Source organism: Gambusia affinis, linkage group LG16 (assembly GCF_019740435.1).
Source record: "Gambusia affinis linkage group LG16, SWU_Gaff_1.0, whole genome shotgun sequence".
NCBI lineage: Eukaryota > Metazoa > Chordata > Actinopteri > Cyprinodontiformes > Poeciliidae > Gambusia > Gambusia affinis.
Genome location: NC_057883.1, coordinates 1,312,990 through 1,333,786, shown reverse-complemented (window position 1 = coordinate 1,333,786; position 20,797 = coordinate 1,312,990). Strand labels below are relative to the sequence as shown.

Sequence of the window (20,797 nt, the reverse complement as noted above, 5' to 3'; positions counted from 1 at the left end):
TCCTGAAAGTTCTCAGGAAAAATCATCCACTGGAAACCGACCTACTACCAGTGCTCCATCCAGAACATACATCATGTGTGTGTGGGTTCTGCAGTGGCACAGCCTCAGAGAGAAAAGCTTTAACCCTAACCCGACCACAGAGGAACTCCAGTATCACAAAAGCTATGAACATGAAAAAAATGCAGCTCTCTCAAGACACTGACGGTTCAAACCTGCACACACTGTTCAAAAAACACTTTCTATGCAAAATGATAAACAAATCAATATCTTTGAACAATGGCAATGTTGAGATCGCCTTCCATTTAATTTCACTTTTGGCTAATTTGTTGTGCAGATAAGTGATGTTAACTGAAGCACCTTAGTAGAGACAATGAAGTACATGGTATATTGATACTGCATTCATGCTATAGACTGTTAAGATATTAGTACTTTACAATTTTTTTATGATTATCTTAAATAAGAAGTGAAAAGTCACGGCCAAATCTTTTTGGCAGAGCAGGATGTACCTATAATAATTTGTTGAGTCAATTCTGACTGTCTGTTACAAACCAGTAGAATTTTGGGCCACAACTGTCACTCATCTGAGCAGCGTTCAACGATCCCTCTCAATAGCTGATAGACAAATTGAAATTATTTAGATTTTTTTCAATCCACTTTAACATGAAGCCTTCAGATCTTCAACTTGCCTTATATGCAATAATTGATGAGTGACACCAACAGCAATGAAATATTTTTGAATGGTTGGTTGGGAAAGGAAGAATCACTCTTGCTTACTTATAAACTTTGTCACAGTAATTAATAACTTTCCATACACCTCTGGTGACTTTTGATTAAAAAACCAGCAAGTAACAAATCTAGTGTTCACTCATATCTGTCTGGCGTGTATTGTCTGATCTTGGCTCTCTGTGTTTGTATTTTCCATCGTTAGGTAAAATAATTTGCTTCGTGGTAATATGTTCAGTTGATCCTTTCTAATCAGCATTTAGACTGTCTTTGTTTTTTGTTTTAGAAATGGGCTCTATTTTTCTTTGTTGTTAGAGGCTTGTATACAACTCAGCTGAAGCCCCGCTCTGTCCTAAGTAAGCAGCAAGAGATGCTGCGAGCACTTCCTGTCACTCATCAAGCACTGCAGTCAGTCTGGTAGTCGTCTGGTAGCATAATGTTGCCAATAGTCAGAGCAGAGGAGACCAATTCTACTCCATGTTCACATTGCAAATAAATCACACATTTACAAGGCTGAGTAACCAGCCTGGACAGTTCCCAATGATATCCAATCATTAGATTCCCTGGGACATGAGGAAGCTTTAGTCCGATAACAGACTCAGAGTTAGAGTTTCTTATGCATCATTATCATGTTGAGAGCTCAGTAGTAAAAGCAGCTGTCTTGGAAACAGAAAGTTTTGGGTTTAATTTTAGCTTAGGCTGACTAACAATCTGTATACTGATGCATAAATGTGGCTCTAGTGTAGAAGTACTTGGAGTGATTGATATGACTAGAAATGTGCTACATAGATGCAGTTCATTGACTCTTACTGTCACTGGTAGCCAGTGACAGAAACAGTCCCTGACTACTTATGAAGTCAAAGAACTTGTGCTGGAAAAGAACATTTTCCGTCTAAGAGACTCACAAAGCAGCCCATCTTACTTTGAAGAGGTGATGTCTCTGCTCTTCTGACATCATCAACTGGTGGCTGTCGGTTACCATAGCATCCATGTCCATCAGCCACTCCCACAATTCCTGGTACTCTGCTTCAAACTCCTGCAAACTAATAATAGAAAGAAACAGACTCATGAGTTCGTTTGCTGTGATTAAAACTTTTGAAATGCTTATTTGACTTGTATTTGCTCGACTAAGTGGTTTCATCCCTACAACATCCAGACACAATCACAAATCTTTGACTGGTTCTCATTGCAAACCATGACACAAAAGCTGACGATGGAGAAAATGTAAAATTTAGATAAAGAGCACCTAAATCGTCTTTCTTAAAGTCATAACAAAAGTTTATTTAAGAAAGATAATGGAGAAATCAGATATATGTTTTGATCAGGGCTGTCAAAGTTAAAGTTACATGTGTGATTTCTTTTTTTTTTTGTTCAGAAGTGTGGCAGTGAAAGTAGCATTTTAATTTAAGTTCTCTCTTCTATGCATTCACAATTAATTTGATGATAGTTGTTTAAATTGTAATTAGTGTGTTATATAATATTGTCCTTTGAGAAAATCCAGATTTTTAGAGTTCTTTTAGAGATATCGGTTAATTTAGTTTTTTAACTCAGTTGACATCAGCTTTGTTGCCTTAGAATGTGTGTGTGTATACATACATACATACATACATACATACATACATACATACATACATACATACATACATACATACATACATACATACATACATACATACATACATGTGATCCTATTAAGCATGTGAAATCCTGTAATCTCCATGGCAACCATTGTGCTGTGCAAAATGCTTGTTTGGACATAGCACCACTTTCATGGTGCAGCGGGAGCTGCGGTCTCCAAGTTCCTGCCTCACAGAGTAGCCCTCCGCGATTCAACATCCAACTGAGTTGCGCGTCTGCAGAGATCATTACACTGCAATGACTTTCTGAAGACAGAGTTTCAAGAAGAGCAGGAGTTTTTAAAGCGACAGAGGCCCAATTGGCCCAATTTCAAGGCATTAAATCGGGAAGTTAGTTTTCTCTTTAGGACATGTTATATATATATATATGTAAAGACATTTTGAATGTCAACTTTGTATTAAAAGTGTCATAATTTACCAAATGACACTTTGACAACAGTCATAAATATTCACGAAGACTTACTCATGTTCGTGACAGGTGTTATGTCATGTTTACGTCGGTGTCGTGACAGTCTTATTCACAACTCATCAAATAAAGTGTTACCAAAAATTTTAATGTCTCTACTGTTGACTGTGTGTTCTCTGACTTTATATTTTTGCCTCTGCTGTTTGAATTTCAACCTAAACAAAGTCAGTGCATCCAGGTGAAAAGAGTCAATCACTAAATCATTAAATGAACTTGTTCTCAAAAGGAATTTTATACATACATAATATATTTTATTAGTTTGTTGTAAGTCAATTTTGTAAAAGCAGGTCTGTGCTGTTTTGGTTGGTTGACATGAAGATATTTTTTGCTTTTTAGAAATATGTTTTTTTTTTTTATGAGTCAATTTTGTCAAAGGTTTGAAAATACTTGTCAGTATGTAATTCATCTATATAATGTGTTTTCATTCAGTGTATTGACCGATTCTCATTACATGAACATTTCAATAATATTCTTGTTGTGTGTATGTGAGTGTAAAGTAACATAAGATTTAAGCAAATGACTTAGTTCTGCCATGGCATTCAAATTAATTACTGATAAATGTTTGTTTTGATTAGATGTCATAATGTAACGCCAGTCTGTTTTCTGTCTGTCATATTGAAAGTCTGATGATATTGTCTTGGAAACTGATCAAATAATAAATTTAAATGTTGCAGTTTATTTTCTTTTTGTCCCCATTGTTATTTACTTTATACCTCATTTATTTTGCCTCTTGTCGTTTTTTTACTGCTTTCATCACATTTCTTATTTCAGTATTTTTCGTCTCTCATTCTCTCTCGGCTGTCGTTTTCTAAGAGCAGCCCTGTTCTTTTTCTCTTCAGGTTCATCCTTGTTTCATCTCCAACATCCTTCTCCCTCTGTATCATGCCCACATTTTCTTTCACTAGTCCATCTTATTTTTCCTCTTCTGCTTTTCTCTCCGCTATTTTACCTCTGTAATCTTCTTCCCAACATTTTTCTCCTCCCTGCCCACATCTGCAGCTGCTTCTGTTTCCATTTCCTCCTCCTCCATCACCTTCACTATCCTCCTCGACGCAGGATCACATCTAATATTTATGCTCCTGGAACAGGGGCCGATTGCTCAAACACACAGATTACTGTCAGCCATTTTGTTAAGGTGTGTGTTTATTATTTATATATTCTCTGTTTTTTAGTCTCAGTGGGGATCACCAACACGTTTCTCAACATTAGCAGCGAAATTGTTTGGAGTTGTCTTGTCACCACAACTGACACTTTGACAATCTGTTGGGCCTACAGCATTTTCATTACGACATGCACACTCACACACACAATTTAAGATAATTACACACAAAGGGACACTTTCTTCAACAATAAAGTCACAAATAGCCTCATCACAATGGATGTACACATGTACACAAAGAAATACATACATTCTAAGGCAACAAATCTGAGAATTAAAAAACTAAATTTATTGATCTCTCTAAAAGTACTCCAAAAATCTGGATTTTTCTCAAAGGAAAATGTTATATAACACACTAATTACAATTAAAACTACTAACATTAAATTAGTTGTGAATGCAGAGAAGAGAGAACTTAAATCAAAATGCTACTTTCTCTGTCACAATGCTGAAAAATAATTAAAAAACATTTTCATTTCGCTCCACTCTTAGCAATAATAAAGTTTCTATGTGATTTATCACTTTCAACTTTTAAAAACACAATCAACTGTGTCCTGTCAGTATGGCAGTTATTTAAATGATCCTGTACAATTAGTAGGTATGGTAATGGAAACTTTATGAAGGGGCTTTTCAAAAAATTTCAGACTATTTTATCAGATGGAAAAATTCAAAGGTCCTTCCTGGAATATTTTTTTACACAGTCCTAATAGACAATTTGTTTGTCCTCTTAGACAATTAGAACATTAGATACATTGACATACACATTCCTAATAGGATGAACAGGCTGATATATTTATAGCATCATATTTAAAGGAACAGTAGGTCTGAGGAGGAGCCTTGTGGAAAAAGGCAGCGCCTTGTGAGAGTTCCTGCACCAGAATGTTTGCCATGGGAGACTAAAGTGTTCCTCAAACATGCATGAAAGAAGTAAAGCAACAATCCAAGGTATAATTTTGAAGAGATTTTGATGAGAGAATAACATTAGAATTACATTTTACACAATACTGCTCTTTTAAGAAACAATTCAACAGCAAACAGTTTCAGCAAAAGATTAACTTTAAGCTTAAGCCGTTCTTGTCTGTAAGGCACGTGTCAGTATTTTGTCTGACACGTGCCTTACAGTACTTTTGTCCCATGTTGTAACAAAAGATATTTACACAAAAGGTTTCTTTAACTTTCAATGTAATATATTTCAGTAACACAAATATGTACCATAAATGTTTTTTTGTTTTTTTTCTGAACATTGCCTATCTTACTGTTGTAAGAAAAGTAAAAATAAACAGTAGACTACTAGAAAAATCAATTGATGGCATCTTCCACCTGTCCACTATCACCACCAAAGGCCTTCAGCCTCACACACACTGTTGTTGTCACTCTCAATGTCATTTTTATTTTGCTCCAGAGCTTGTGCACTTCTGTTCATCACACAACAGGCCAGCCTTTTGAAACCTTTTGGTAAAAAGCTGTATTTTAGCTGCATTGCAGTGTTCAAAGAGTGTGGAAAAAGTAGCAGCTTATATATCTGACCTTGGCAATTTTGGCCATGGCAGTTAACCAAGGTATTATACACAAAGGTACAGACCATACCAACGAATATATGTGCATGTTGTGTTTTTGTTTTTTTAATTCAAATAAAGCACAGAACCTACATTGAAGAGAGTAACCATGTTAAAAAACCGATTCACTCTTTCACTCTGAAATTTTCATCTTGGGAGAAATGGAGACGTCACAATCATCTTGAAATGAAAGTGGATGTCAGAAATACTGCTGGAAATGTCTTCAATGTTTTATGTGATATACTGTTAAAACAAAAAACAATTATCTCAAAATAAGAATATATATCCATGTAAAATAAAGCGTTCCTCATCAAAGGGACAACTTGAAGCATGAAAAACAGAGAACTTCATTTCTCTATTAAAGATATATGATCCATTTTGGTAAAGCAATGTTATAATATTACATTATAATAACTGGATGCTGTTGCACCTGTAGACTGGAACTTTATAGCAAGCAAATGTAGCTTGCTACCCCCAAAGGTCCTTAAAAAGTTATTTCTTTCTAAAATTTTTATGGTACTTTGACAAAAAATAAAAAATAAAAAGATTCTCCAGATTTTCCTTAAAACAAATACATTTTTATTTTTTTAGGATACATCTCAGAGAAATCTTGCTTGCTTAAGTTAGCTGTAAAACTGACATTTTGATGAGCGGCTCTATGAAAGTTTGAACTTTCTCTCCCATTCTGTCTCCAAACTCTACCTTTTTTCCTTTCCTCTCAGGTACAGTGAACTGCATTCCCTCCTTCTCCTCCAATTCTTGCTCCTCCCACGTCCTCCCTGCCTGCTCCTCCAACACCTTCGTGCAGCTTTACACATTTCATGTTCTCTACATCCTAATAAAATAAGAGCTACACAGAAAAGATGAAGCACAGCAAGCAAGCACTGCTTCCTTCCCTTGAGGCGGCGTTTCTCATTATGCAGCGAGCAGAGCGGCCCTTTACTGACTCAGGAAGATAAAGCAGATACAACACTTGCACAGATTGTTTTCTCTTGTCATTTGTCAGTTTTCCACTCCCCCTCCTTTTCTCTCCATCGTTTTTGTCTTGTTCACACACTAATGTTAACTAAATGCTTTGTAAAACAGGATATCTCATGGGGTTGAAGACGAAAAAACAGACAAATCTGAGAGGAAGGAGCGACGTGGTGCCACTGTGGCACCGCGTTCGGTACTGGGATGGTTACAAAGTGTTTGAAGTGTCAGCTTCTATTTCTGTCATACCGTGCTGGTGGAGTGTGTAGGAGTGCTATGGAGAGCTATTCTGACACTCAGTCACCTGAGGAAATTTGAATTCTAGGAATCTATTATTTATGTCTGCCATGACAATCTCAATCAGCCCTAGTTACAATAAAATCTGCTATATGGCTTGGAAATGAATAAATATATTTTTAAAATGTTGAAAATGCATTTTAAGTAATTTTCTTTATTGTATTTTACATAACGTTGTGCTTTAAAGTGTGTCCTTAATGAACAGCAGAGTTACAGAATAAAGAAAAATATATATTTTTTTAAAACAACAGAGCAACTTAAGATAGTCAGAAAATGTAGTGGAAAACCTTGAAAGTTTTGTTTAAACAAAAGTTGCTCTTTTTTAGGAAATGTATTCCACTCATCCAAATAGTGGACATCCTCCTGTATGCAGTTGTGTTTTCGCCCACCACTTGTAAATTGGTGGGGGAGGATGCCGTTCAGACCTGGCAGGCCCAAACATGTTGTGAAGGTCTGCTGGGAAAGTCTGGCAGAGTCCCCTGTGAGACGGAGCTTTAACTCCCATCTCCAGCAGAACTTTGAACACGTTCCAGGGTAGGTGGGGGACATTAATTCTGAGTGGACCATGTTCCGTGCCTCCATTGTTGAGGCGGCTTATCAGAGCTGTGGCTGCAAGGTTGTCGGTGCCTGTCGCGGCGGCGACCTTCGAACCCCTTGGCGGACACCTTCGGTGAGGGATGCTGTCAGCCTGAAGGAGTCCTATTGGGCCTTTTTGGCCTGTGGGACTCCAGCAGCAGCTGATGGGTACCGGCAGGCGAAGCGGCATGTGGCTCGGGTGGTTGCTAAGGCAAAAACACGGGAATGGGAGGAGTTTGGAGAGGCCATGGAGAAAGAGTTCCACACGGCTTTGAGGCTATCCTGGTCCACCATCTGGCGTCTCAGGAGGGGGAAGCAGTGCAGCACCAACACTGTCTATAGTGGGGATAGTGTGTTGCTGACCTCAACTCAGGACGTTGTGGGTCAGTGGGCAGAGAACTTCGAAGACCTCCTCAATCCAACCAACATGCCTTCCACTGAGGAAGCTGAGCCGGGGGACTCTGGGTTGAGCTCTCCGAGACCGGGCTGACCTCTGGAGACGAGGTCGGCGAGGTGGTTAAAAAGCTCCTTGGTGGCAGGGCCCCAGGGGTGAATGAGATTCGTCCTGGGTTCCTTAAGGCTCTGGTTGTTGTAGTGTTGTGCTGGCTGACACAACTCTGCAATATTGCATGGACATCAGGGAAGACTGAGGTGGTGGTCCCCCTGTTCAAAAAGGGGACCGGAAGGTGTGCTCCAATTTTAGGAGAGTTACACTCTTAAGCCTCCCTAGCAAGGTCTATTCAGGGGTCTTGGAGAGGTTGGTCTGTCGGATAGTCGAACCTCGGATTCAGGAAGCGCAGTGTGGTTTTCATCCTGGTCGTGGAACATTAGACCAGCTCTACACCCTCAGCAGGGTCCTGGAGGGTACATGGGAGTTCACCCAACCAGTCTACATGTGGACTTGGAGTTCGACCGTGTCCCTCAGGGAGCCCTGTGGGCGGTCCTCCAGGAGTATGGGGTACCGGGCTCCTTGATGCAGGCTGTCAGGTCCCTGTGTGACAGGTGTCAGAGTCTGGTCCGCATTGCCGGCAGTAAGTTGGGCTCATTTCCGGTGAGGGCTGGACTCCGCCAGGGCTGCCCTTTGTCACCGATTATGTTAATTAATTTTATGGACAGAATTTCTAGGCACAGCCAAGGTGTTGAGGGGATCCGTTTTGGTGGACTTAGGATCGCATCTCTGCTTTTTGCAGATTGATGAGATGCAAAAAGCAGATCACCAATCTGCTTTTTGATGATCCTGGGTTATCTGTTGGAACCCATGTTTTATATATATAAACATAAAAGAGAGACAAGTAGAAGATGAGAACCTTGAGCAAAATAATATACAGGAAAGAACCAACAAATACAATCAGTGGCAAACAATAGAGAAAAAATTGGAGAGGAGAAAGAAAAGGGGAAAGAGTTTGAATATAAAAAATTCAGTCAAACTCTGTATATAAAAATTTTAAGGGGGGAAAAATGAATGAAAATCGAGAGAATAAATAAAAGCAAAGAATGGATACAGAAATAAGGGAATGTAAAAGGGAAAAAAGGGACACTGGAAGAGGATAAAAGAAGAAATGGGAAAAACATAAAGGAAACAGGCAGAATGAGGTGAATAAGGAAGTAGTGGAACATGTTCTGAAACTGAAAGTCGAGGTAAGCATAAAGCCATAGATAGAAAGGTTGAATGAGTCATATTGGCAGCTATGGCCCTTCACTGAATGATTCAGTCAGATTTATGAGGGTTTGTAGGATACTCTTCATGGGTATTACATTCAGTCCACAAGGATATTCATAAACTTTTGGGGAACATCATATATTCATTATTTATTCATTTATCCTGTCATGCAAGTAAAATCATTTTTCACAAAGTGTGCACAAATCTCTTAATCAAAAACACACTTAATACTGAAAGTTGAGTTGTTTATTTTTATAAAACAACCATTTTCCCTTCTTAAGAGTAGCCTATTGTTTTGTCATCTGACCTGAAAAAAGAAACTTTATATTTGTAGATTGTTTTTTCTGCATTAGCTTTTTATGTCAAAATATAAAACAATCCTTTAGTATGAAAATGGGATGTTTTATTCTAACACACACAACACCATCTGAGTCCCTGTGACAACGCAAACAACATATGGTAAACATAATGCTTCACACTCACAGGCAGCAAATTAAGCTTCATTTGTTATTTGCATACGCAGAACTTGGCTCATATTTCCCTTTTATATTAATGTGTGAATGTACATGTCGCCCTGCCAGTGAATGATAACCACCAGGGAAGCTCCACAGAGCCGGGGGATAAAAGGCCAACAGGCAGCATGACCGAAGACGAGCTCAGCCTGGACACACCGCATTACATGCTTGGAGTGTGCGGGTGTGTGTGTGGGCGTGTTTGTGTGGGTGGGTGGGCGTGCGCATGCGTGTGTGTGACTGCATTCAACTCTATGTTTATTCAGTTACTGATATCATTTGTCTTCTTTCATTAAAGACAAAAGAAAATATTTGTAAATTAATTTTTTCTTATTTTTTTAAGCATATTAAATTTTTAAACATCTCCCATTACAGTATTCAGATAATGTCCATTAAAAAACAAAGGAAACATGAAACTAGAATTTGACATTCTGGATGCTGTAAAATGACTGACAAAAGTGTCAGTCAGGGTACTGCTTACTGATGGCCAGTAGATAGGCCTTAAGTAGATATTAAAGCCTCGCTATGGACAGACAAGCTCTCCAACAGCCAGTCTAAATGAGTAGCAACTTTTTTAGATGAACACTTTACTTAATTGTTCAGAAGAAGGCCCAGCAGACACAGGACTTCCTGCGGCAACTCAAAAAGGAAGGTTTAATATTCAGTCTGTCCCATTCATAGTCATCTTCCAAGCTGTAATGGACAATCAGGGTGTGTACATGTCTATGGTACAGTTTACTGAATTATCTGCAGACTCCACACATGTTGGACATAAACTGTTTAGACACATCTTCAAAAGCATCTGTTACACCCTGTCTCTCTGATGATCAGTTAGCGGATCGATACAATACATATATGCATTAAATCAATCTTTTGTTCTTCTTTGTAAAAACATTGTATATATATATACAAAGAAAAACAGTTGTAGTCTTTCTTTTGCATATATACAGAGAAAATAAATGTATTTGATGGAAAGAGTCTTCTGTGCTTGCCTGCTGCTCCTGTTGTACCTCCTGGAGGATGATGGGTAGTGGAGTCCTCTCAGCCTAACTGACATCGTCTCAAGGGCAACTTGCTGGATGTTGCATTCAGTTGAGTTCTGCTCCACCTGAAGTACACAGGACAAAACCTTATGAAAACCCACAAAATATGTAGCCACCAACATAACCGTTATGACTGAGCCTGCTAATTCATTTAGCTTGATGAAAAGCTAAATGCATCTACTTTCAAACTAAATATAACTTTCTCAGTTGTGGAAAAAATCAAAGTGGACACAATCTTATGTTTAATATCAAAATGACTCATAAGTCTGATAAAAAGTAATCTTTTAATTTCGCCAATATGTTTCTTAGTTGTAAAGAATAAACACATGTAGAAAAATGTGGTAGAGATTTTAATGTCAACATTGCTTAAGTAGCACTTAGTGAACTAGTTGTACTCGCATGATATACAGAAAGAAGAGTAAAATAATTGATAAGAATAGTTAAGACAGAAACACAAAAGACAAACAAAATAAGATAATGAATTAATTCTACGCCAATATCAATTGACAAGTGTCTGAAGACGAACAAATATTAGCCTACTAATCTGTTTATATCACTGCATCACTGGAGGCTGGGAATTCAAATGCAGTTTTAAAGTTACTTTATCATATCCATGACTTATCAGTAACCAGAACATCAGAGCAGAAAAGTGACTGAATGAGAAAACAATCTAAAATCTGCTGGCTAAGCATGGTGTCCTCAGGGTCCAACGCCGCTAACTGGAGAGTCCAAGCAGGACTGTGTAGATTCAGTCAAGAACATTTCTAATACCCTGAAAGATGACCTAATCAAAAACTTTTGAGGAATGCAGATACAACATTTGTAGAATGGAGGCGATTACAACATGACAAGAGGCTCAGAATCAAAGTAACAATTCAAACAAGCCATGTCTCCTTTGGAAGACGAGAGAGAGGTGGATGAACACACACCCCTGCCAGGTGTGATTAGCTGTTTGCTGTAAGAATCTGGTGTGCGTGTGCGTGTGTGTGTGTGTGTGCGCAGGTATGCGTGTGCTGTGTCCTTTAAAGCCCGGCAAGTGGTCCAGCAAGCCCAATAGAGAAACACTCCAGTCTCACCCTGCTGTCACGTCTCGAGTGACAAACCGTTGTATCTCACACACTCAGCCACACACCATCCATATGCTACATATTTATTATAGATGTGTAATGTACTCTGAATCCACAAATACAAATCTTGTCATCACAAATTACTCTCACACCTGCATTTATCATAAACAGCTTTGTTCTAACATAAGCAGCGGCTCACACACAAACTTCCATCAGGCTGGCAAAATGTTCGCATAAAGTCACACAAGCTCACAAATTGACCACGAATTGCTGCAGACACATGAACACACACATCACAGTGAGTCGTTTCTAAACACAATCATATAGAGGCACTCAGCACGCGGCACAGATGTAATTGCATACAAACTATATGGAGATGAGGCTTCAATTGAACCAATGAAGGAAGGCTGAGTGTGTACAAATAGCGAGGCAAACACACACACACACACGCACGCACACACCCCTTTTTCCTCATTCAGTAACAATCTGAATAAAGTATTGGCGCGTGGAGTTGCGTTTACCATCCGATCTACTTAGCAGACTCGACAGAAGGATCTGGAAAGGTCATCCAATCTGTGGCAAGCAGAGATGCTCAATCAAAGGGCTAATAAACAAGCAGGCCATACACAATCAACACCGCTGTCTGGATCACTGTTAAGATGTGTTCAAATGAGACCATGCTTTGTTTGCATATGCATTGCTGTTGAACAAACAAAGCTAACTGGAAGCTATCAGAAGAGAAAAAAAGACTCTCACTCTGTCTAATGTCTCCTCATCTTCCCTCATTACTGTCCTGCACGTCCATCTTGGTTTGTATTGGCAGGCTGTTTGCTGCCTGCCTGGTCGGTGAGTCAGGTTCTAGATCAGTTGCATCAACATTTTTATGTGCTAATGTGTCGCTATACACAAATTAAACTATGTTTACAATTTGTTTCGCATGTTAATAATAACAGCTGGTTTGAATCCTTTCTTAATTATCAATCCAAAAGTCGGTCATAAAAAAACTTTTTGAATGTTTCCACTTACATTTTTATGGTTTATTTTTGGCGATAAACTACAAGTGCTTGAGGCTGGAAAGCTTCTCTCAAATCACTCTGTAGATCACAGGTGTGGAATACCAAGTAAATACATGGCCAATATTGCCAATACAGATAACAATACCTATTGATATTAAAGTATGGTAAAGTATGGTCATCAAACTTCTGCACTTGGATTATTTGTATTGTTTTTCCTTTGAATTATTTTTCTTAAAATACAGGACAGAATTAGTTTAAATGTGTCTACAAAATACTTCAAAAACATATGGACAATATAAAAACACAGCAAATTTGTGTGAATGGTTTTCTAAATAAACAGTGCAAAAAAAAATTATAATGTTTTAGAGAAAATATGTATCCATCCAAAATCACACATTAGAAAATATCAAAGCAAATTATCTTTTATGGTCAAATTTAGAAACTACAGTATAAAAATAAAATAAAACTTCAATAGGAACTAAATTGCTAATCTTGTAACGTTAGCATCAATCTAATACTGATAGTTGCTAACTATTAGCATCCATCAGTATGCTGATAGTTTTCAATTGCATCAATATTATTTGAATTGATCTGCCCACCTCTGCCAGAAATTCTCTATCAGGCTCAACTGGGGATTGGCTCACTCCAAAATATTATTTTGGTCAACCAACCATTTCTTTACCACGTAAGCTGCGTGTTTTTGGTCACTCTGATGCTCAAACCCTGTTTTTCCCAGAGGACAGAAAAAAACAATATTGCTTAAATTAAAAAAAAAAAAAAAACATTTATAGCTAAAGTTAAGAATTTAATAATTAGCAAATGGTATTTTTTCAAAAAATACACTGCAAAAAATCTGCATGGTTTATTTCTATAAATGAATTTTGGCATAAATATTCATCTGTGTTAAAGTGTGTGTTTACAGCTGGAGTAAATACTGTAGAGATTGGAAATTATTTCCTGTTTGTCCATTACTCAAAAAACATACAACAGATGAGCCTCGTATACTTATGTACAAGTGGATTTTGTTCTCAGACTTAATGGCTGAGTCCTGGGTTTTCAATTGCATCTTTAGGGCTGCTAATAGACACACAAATCGATAAGAATCTGCCTCACTTGATGAATGAGGAGGGCTTCCCCTGATGCACACTCCCATACACACGCAGACACACGCATCCACCAAGCGGTTCTGGATGTGAATGCTGTAAGAAATGTGCTGCTCTTAGATGTGCTGAATCAAGACATTTTAGGGTTTTTTGTTTACATGTCAGAACCAATTTATCCAGCATCTCTGTAAACCCTCAGAACCCCGTATCTCTGGAGGTGCAGGCCCAGAGGTTTGTGTGTTCTCCTGCTATTTCTTCATGTGTAAAACCTATGTGGAGAAAATGTCTGTTGATCTTCTACAGGGAGAGTGTGGCTTGATCTCTAATGAATGTGCAGGTGTTTGTGCTTGTTTTTCCTGTTGTTTGTGTGTGTTTATGTGTGAGTGTGTGTCTCCTTGGGTTTTCCTGGGGCTATAGCTGCCAATCACACAGCAGTGTAAAGAGTGAGACCTAAGTAGTAGCACCATCCAACCTGTCTGCACAACCCAAAACACACATTCTTCTTCTCAGGTTAAAAGAGATAAAAACACTACAATAAATAAACCACAGATACATTAATCACTAAGCTAGAGAGCAGCACTGCATTAGCATAACATTAATAGGAAGCTAAGTGTGTAGATTTCAGCTGCAGTCTTATACCTGCAGACAAGACTGTTTGCTGTAGTTTTCCTTCCCGTCCTCCGAGGTGCAATGACTTGATCACAGCCTGTCTGTAATGGACTGTATAACAGAAAAAATATCTTTACTAATACTTATTATTGCTGTAGTCTGAACTCCACTAGTTATTTAAGTGTCATTGAACAAAACATAATGTAAAGGGCATTTCTTTACCCGAATGACAGAAAAGCTCAGTTAACTGCTACTAATTCTATTAGTAGCAGTTGTTCCTGATCTACATGTTGGTTTATTATTAGACTGAATATAATTTCAGATTCTTGCATGATTTTGTCCAGGTTAACTTGAGCTATTGTTAATCTTTCAACCTATAGATAAGTACAGTTGTGTTCGAAATAATAGCAGTGCCTTTAGAAAAATGAGTAAATGTCAAAATTCTTCAAAGAAATTGTACTTTAATGAACACAGATACATTGGGGACACAGTACATTCTATTCCAAAGCAAAACAATTGCGCAAAGTCATCAAAACTTAAATAATAATAATAATATTTCAAATAAGGTAAGAAATGGCATGTTCAAAAGAATAGCAGTGTTGCCATCTTTCCTTGGAAACTCAAAAATGTACTGTACAAACAAAGAAATTCTTGATAAGTGAACCTAGCTGAGTATCCTAAACTAATATTTTGTTGCAAAACCACGGTTTCCGATGACTGCTTCACATCTGTGGTGCATGGAGTCAACCAACTTCTGGCATCGTTCCACAGGTATTGCAGCCCAGGATAATTGCACTGTATTCCACAATTCCTCAGCGTTTCTTGGTTTTGCCTCATGCACTGCACTTTTTATGTCAGCCCACAAGTTTTCAATGGGATTAAGGTCCGGGATTGTGCTGGCCACTCCATCAGTTGAATCTTGTTCATCTGGAACCATGCTTTTGCTCGCTTGCTGGTGTGTTTGGGGTCATTATCCTGTTGAAAGGTCCACCTCAAAGGCATTTCCTCCTCAGCATATGGCAGCATGACCTCTTCCAGGATCCTGATGTACTGGAACTGATCCATGATCCCTTGTATGCGGTGAATCGGACCAACACCATAGTATGAAAAACATCCCCATATCATGATGCTTGCACCACCATGCTTAATGGTCTTCAGTGAGTACTGTGGCTTGAATTCTGTGTTTGCAGGGCGTCTGACATACTGCCTGTGACCCTTAGACCCAAAAAGAACAATCTTGCTTTCATCTGTCCACAAGATATTATGCCATTTCTTTTCAGGCCAGTCAATGTGCTCTTTGGCAAATTGTAAACGCTTCTGCACATGTCTTTTCTCAGCAGTGGACTTTGCGGGGCTTCTTGCTGGAAGGTTAACCTCAGTAAGACGCCTTCTGATTGTCACAGTACTCACTGTCAACTGAAGGTCTTGCTTGATCCTCTTGGATCCCATCATTGGCTGAGTCTTCGCCAGTTTGGCTATTCTTCTGTCCATTCGAGGGGTTGTCTTTCTTTTTCTTCCTCGTTTTTCAGTTTTTTGCTCCCATTTCAGGGCATTTGAGATCATTTTAGCTGAACAGCCAATGATTTTCTGCACCTCTTTGTATGTTTTCCCTTCTTTAATCAATTTTTTTATTAGGAAACGCTCATCTTCAGAACAGTGTCTTGAACGACCCATTTTCATTGTTTTTTCAGGAGAAATGCACAGCCAGCATGCCAGTTGTCTTGATCCTTAAATACGGATCACCTGTTAACACCCTTTTTTCCCAGAATACCCTCCCTAATTGATGCCCTCTCTAATTGAACTCACCACTGCTATTTTTTTGAACACACCCTTTTCAGTTAATCATTCAATTTCACAGAATCCACAGTATGCATGGCTGTCCTGTTGGGTTTGTTGGTTTTCTATACCTTTATTTTACCCCCCAGAAACTTATCTGGGGTATAGAGTTTGAAATGTTAATAAAACCAGTGATTTTCTTGCTGCTGTTGAGGCACTGCTATTATTTCGAACACAACTGTAACTATTAGGGATGTAGAAATATGACAAATTAGGCTGACATATTTATATTGCTGACTTGGCCGAATTTACCAGTATTTTATTTGATCGAATTTCTTATTTGATTACTCAATTAATAGTCAGAATAATCGGTGGACGGACGGAGAGAATACTATGTTATTGTTAAAATTCAACATATGCATTTTGTTAATTTATCAAAATTTATCATATAAAAAATCTGAAGTATCATATAATTAGCAATTTTTGCAGTTATGTGATGCATTCTACTGCCCCCCACTACCTCCCTGTAGTGGTAGTGGGGGGAACTACCACCACAAGTCTCCCTCTCCGTGTGGTAAGACAAGGTCATTCTGTTTACAGCTGGTATTTCCTTGCCTTCCTGTAGATCTAATGATTACAGAAGGTGATGAAAGATCAGAAGCACTGATCAGAATGAGTCTTTGTTCTGTCCACAGACACAATTCAGCCATAACTCTGCTCTGTTCATGCCCTGGATCTTAACTCCACACATTAAATAACCTCAAATATGGCATGCACGCATAAAAGTATCTGTATATTTGTCTTAGTCTATTATCTAAGGTGAGAGATTTCAGTAAGTGGGCGGTTTTGTCTTGACGGAACAAAGCAGTGGGTAATGATACAGGATCAATAATGGATATGAGACAGCAGCATTACACTGGTTGGACACTTAAATATACACATGCACACACAAATGTGTGTGCATGTGTGTTTGTACACATGAACATATACTGTGGGAGCTGACAGTGCAATTTGACATCTGATGTGATTCAATTAATATTTTCAGCATGGCAGACAATACAGGAAAACAACAACAAAAATCAGCAAAACAAACCGTTCTGCCTTTTTACTACACCAAATTATTACATTATTAATACAAGAACTGCTACAGAGATTAAGAAAAACATTTCAAAATGGTTATTGATTTCAATGTTTCTAAATGTTGTTTGGAAAACATTACGAGCTTGACAGTTTATCTAAACTAATTGTTGAATGTGTTTTAGAGCAACATGACCTCATTGACAAAACCTTTAATCTATTTGTTGGTTGCTTCATGACGTATGAGTCAGATAATCAGTGTAAACAATTTAGCCCCTCTGCCTTCCCCTATGGTCCTGCTGTCATCTGCACACATACACAGGTCTGTCACAAACAACCAATCAGAGCCTGCAGTGGGGACTTAGTGCTGTCGGTCATCATGGTGTACATGCTGCTCACAGTCTTCCCCTTTCTCTCTGCTATGCTACAGCTGGTTGAGCACAGCCTGTCCGGAATGCTCATGATAGTTAGCATGGTCTCTAACAACGGAGGATAAACAGTATTTCTGGAACAGTGAAACTGAAAAATTAAACTGCACTTAAGCATTCATCTATTACTGTAAAACTGAGGCCTCACCAGGCAGGTATTGATAGATAATAACACACTGAACTTTTTTGCCTATTTTCTCTTTAACAATAGTATGAGTAAGGGTAAAATTACTAGCCGTATGAATAATTCCCATAAGGAATTATAATAATTATTCATAGCCTGACTTGACTCCTACAAAAGCACAACAGTGTTTAGTGTATACAGCCACATTTACAACTAATAGATCAGTGAGTGTGAAGATGAGGTGACAGAATGCTTCTAGAGGAGCGGAGATGATTTGTACATCAGAAGAGAAGATGTTAGATGTCATTTTGAAATTAACAAATGTCAACAAACAGAAATTCATTCAGTTTTTTTGTTTCATTGCAGTTGCATAATAATTCCACTTTGGAATGATAGTACAATACCTCCTGGATGTAATCTGTTACACTGCCTCATAAAGATTAGATTTTTTTAAATTGATTATTTCCCAATTAGCTTGCATGTTAATTAGAACAGTGACTAATGCTAGTTGGCTGCTCTAATGGGAGCGATCTTTCCCAGCGCTGGGATCCACTGCATGCCAAACAGTTTCAGCACAAACCAGACCCACCTTAGAGAGTTTAAAAATGCCAGACAGGAAAGAGCTTAGAACTGGGTGTAAAATACAACACTGCACAATGACAATGTGGGCTATTCTTTGGTCTACGACACATTAAAGTTTTAAAAATCAGAACAACCAAAATATGTCCACTTAAAAAACTGTCAACATTACTGTAATACTGCTGCCCACAGAGGTGAGGGAATAAAAACCTTATTCCAGGTCTTCTTTTCACTACATAAAATATGTAAATTAATAGCAACAAATACAACTTACACATCTAAAATTTGGAACAGAGGTAAATAAATCAAAACTACATTTTCTAATAGCATTTTGGATCAGATAATAAAAACCTTCATCTTTGCCATATATAAAAAATGATCTTGTAGGAGGACAAAACCTTCAAAAAAATCTTGGAGGACTTGCTTTGAGTTTTGGTTTCATCACCCACAAAAACTATATTGTTTTCTTGATGGTGGTTTTTTTGGGGGGGAAATATGCCAAAATGTTGTGTTGACCAGTTTTGCCACAACACCAAAGAATTATGTAAATATACAAGGATCAATCAGAATTCTGGTTGGAGTTCTTCTCATTTAGCACAAAGCCTCACATGCTGGTTCTTAATGGGAAACGTCGTAATGGTAGTTCAAGAAGCACATGTAGGGTTCTAATACAATGCCAGTAGCATCCACACAGCTAAACATGCTGCATTCCTGTTGTTCTTCCCTGCATGTTTCCCCATTTCATCTTCTGTCCATCTTTCTGTCAGGTAGAGTGACCTTGTATTTCATTTACTGATAATTATATGGATTTATTCCACAGAGGTCTTAATTAGAATGCTAGAAATATCGACTGCCTGTATCATCTCCCTCTCTTCCTTCCTTTACACATCTCTTCTCCTCTATGTCCATCTAGCTCTGCTTCAGCAACCAAACCACTTAACAACCTGCTTAAAGGAAAAGAGGAGATAGAACACAGGGAAAGTAACATGAGCTTCAAATAAGTTTGTATTAAACTTCTCAGATGCATCCAAACATAAATTATGCTAATTTAAAAGTTTAAAAGCAATACATGTACTGCTTTGAATGCTAAAGAGATATTTTACCGTATTTTAATACATTTAATTACTGATTTCACAAGAAAAAGGTTTCAACCTAAAGACATTAATTCAGAATTTGATTAAATTTGTTGATCCCTGCAAAGCAAAACAAATACTGGCATCTGTTACTGAAAACAAATTAAAAACCATTAGAAGACTTGCAGGCATTTGGAAATTAATTTAACGCTGTTTGTTGACAGTATGAACAAACTTAACAGCAAGGTACCCAATACTGTCACACTGCAGTTGGACAATTAATAAACCTCCTCTCTGTGTAACAAACATAGAGCTTGTGGTGCTGAACATCCTGACACCGTGTTCTTAGTTTTGCTATTTGTACTCATTCTCTACAAAATAAACACAGCCCATACGATAGGGGCCTCGAGGGCCAGTCTCCTGCAACTTCTAGATGTATCTCTACTTCAACAAACCTGAGTCAAATAATGAGGTCATTACCAGGACTCTGGAGAACCTGACTGCACTTGGGAGGTGATTCAGCTGTTGGATTCAGATGTGCTGGACCAGGGAGACATCTAAGAGTTGCAGGACACTGGCCCTCAAGGACCAGGAGGTGCCCACCCCTGCCATACGATCTATATAACACTAAACTTATCACAGGCCAAAACTAACGTGAGTGAAGTGAGGCTCGAAGTGCAACACTATTTTGTAAAAATAGAAAATATGTATATATATTTGTATATATAAATAACTTTTTGCTGTCATTTAGATGTGTAAATAGTGCAACACTGTTGGTTTATCTCAGGATCCATATGGCCGGATGAACCACAGCATTTAAAAGTAAAACCGCAACCGTTTTCACTAAATCAATGTATAAAACCACTGTACATAATAATCTAAATTCTAAGTCTCTATTCAATCACTAACAACATGATATGTTGTGTTGATGAAGAGGGGATGCAGAGAGGCTGAGGCGGTAAAAAAATTTGAAGACTTAATGCCAAAATAAGAATAAAAAAGCACAGGGAGCCAGAGGAGAACAAAAAATAGTGATGGGAGATCAGCTAGACTTAAAGGCATGAGTGGAGCAAAAGAGGGAGTTCCAGACAAAGTCCCTGTTTCTATGTTTGTGTCGCGTTGCTGAAAACCGACAACCAATGCATCTCATTTCATTGGACATGCCACTGCTTCAAATTGCATGTGAGTTTTCCAAATAAACAGTAACATCTAAAATATAACCTGTGCTGATTTGCAGGTTGGTTTAGATAGTTTGATCAAGCATCAGAGATAGCAGCATCAGAGGAGAGGATTTTTTTTAGCCCCTTAACATGCAGCAGATCACCCATGTGCTGTTTTTCCATTGT

General features: G+C 38.2%; 1 protein-coding gene across 4 annotated transcripts in view; it reads right to left on the bottom strand.

The window, feature by feature from the left end:
• Positions 1-20,797, bottom strand: part of akap6 (A kinase (PRKA) anchor protein 6) — a 168,739-nt gene that overhangs the window by 60,177 nt on the left and 87,765 nt on the right. For all 4 annotated transcript variants that reach the window (XM_044142656.1, XM_044142658.1, XM_044142659.1 and 1 more), the window contains 2 exons: positions 10,549-10,664; positions 1,646-1,766 (listed from right to left, as the gene is read on the bottom strand). In XM_044142656.1, the coding sequence (XP_043998591.1) occupies positions 1,646-1,766; positions 10,549-10,664 (237 nt within the window). The remainder of the gene's footprint in view (positions 1-1,645; positions 1,767-10,548; positions 10,665-20,797) is intronic.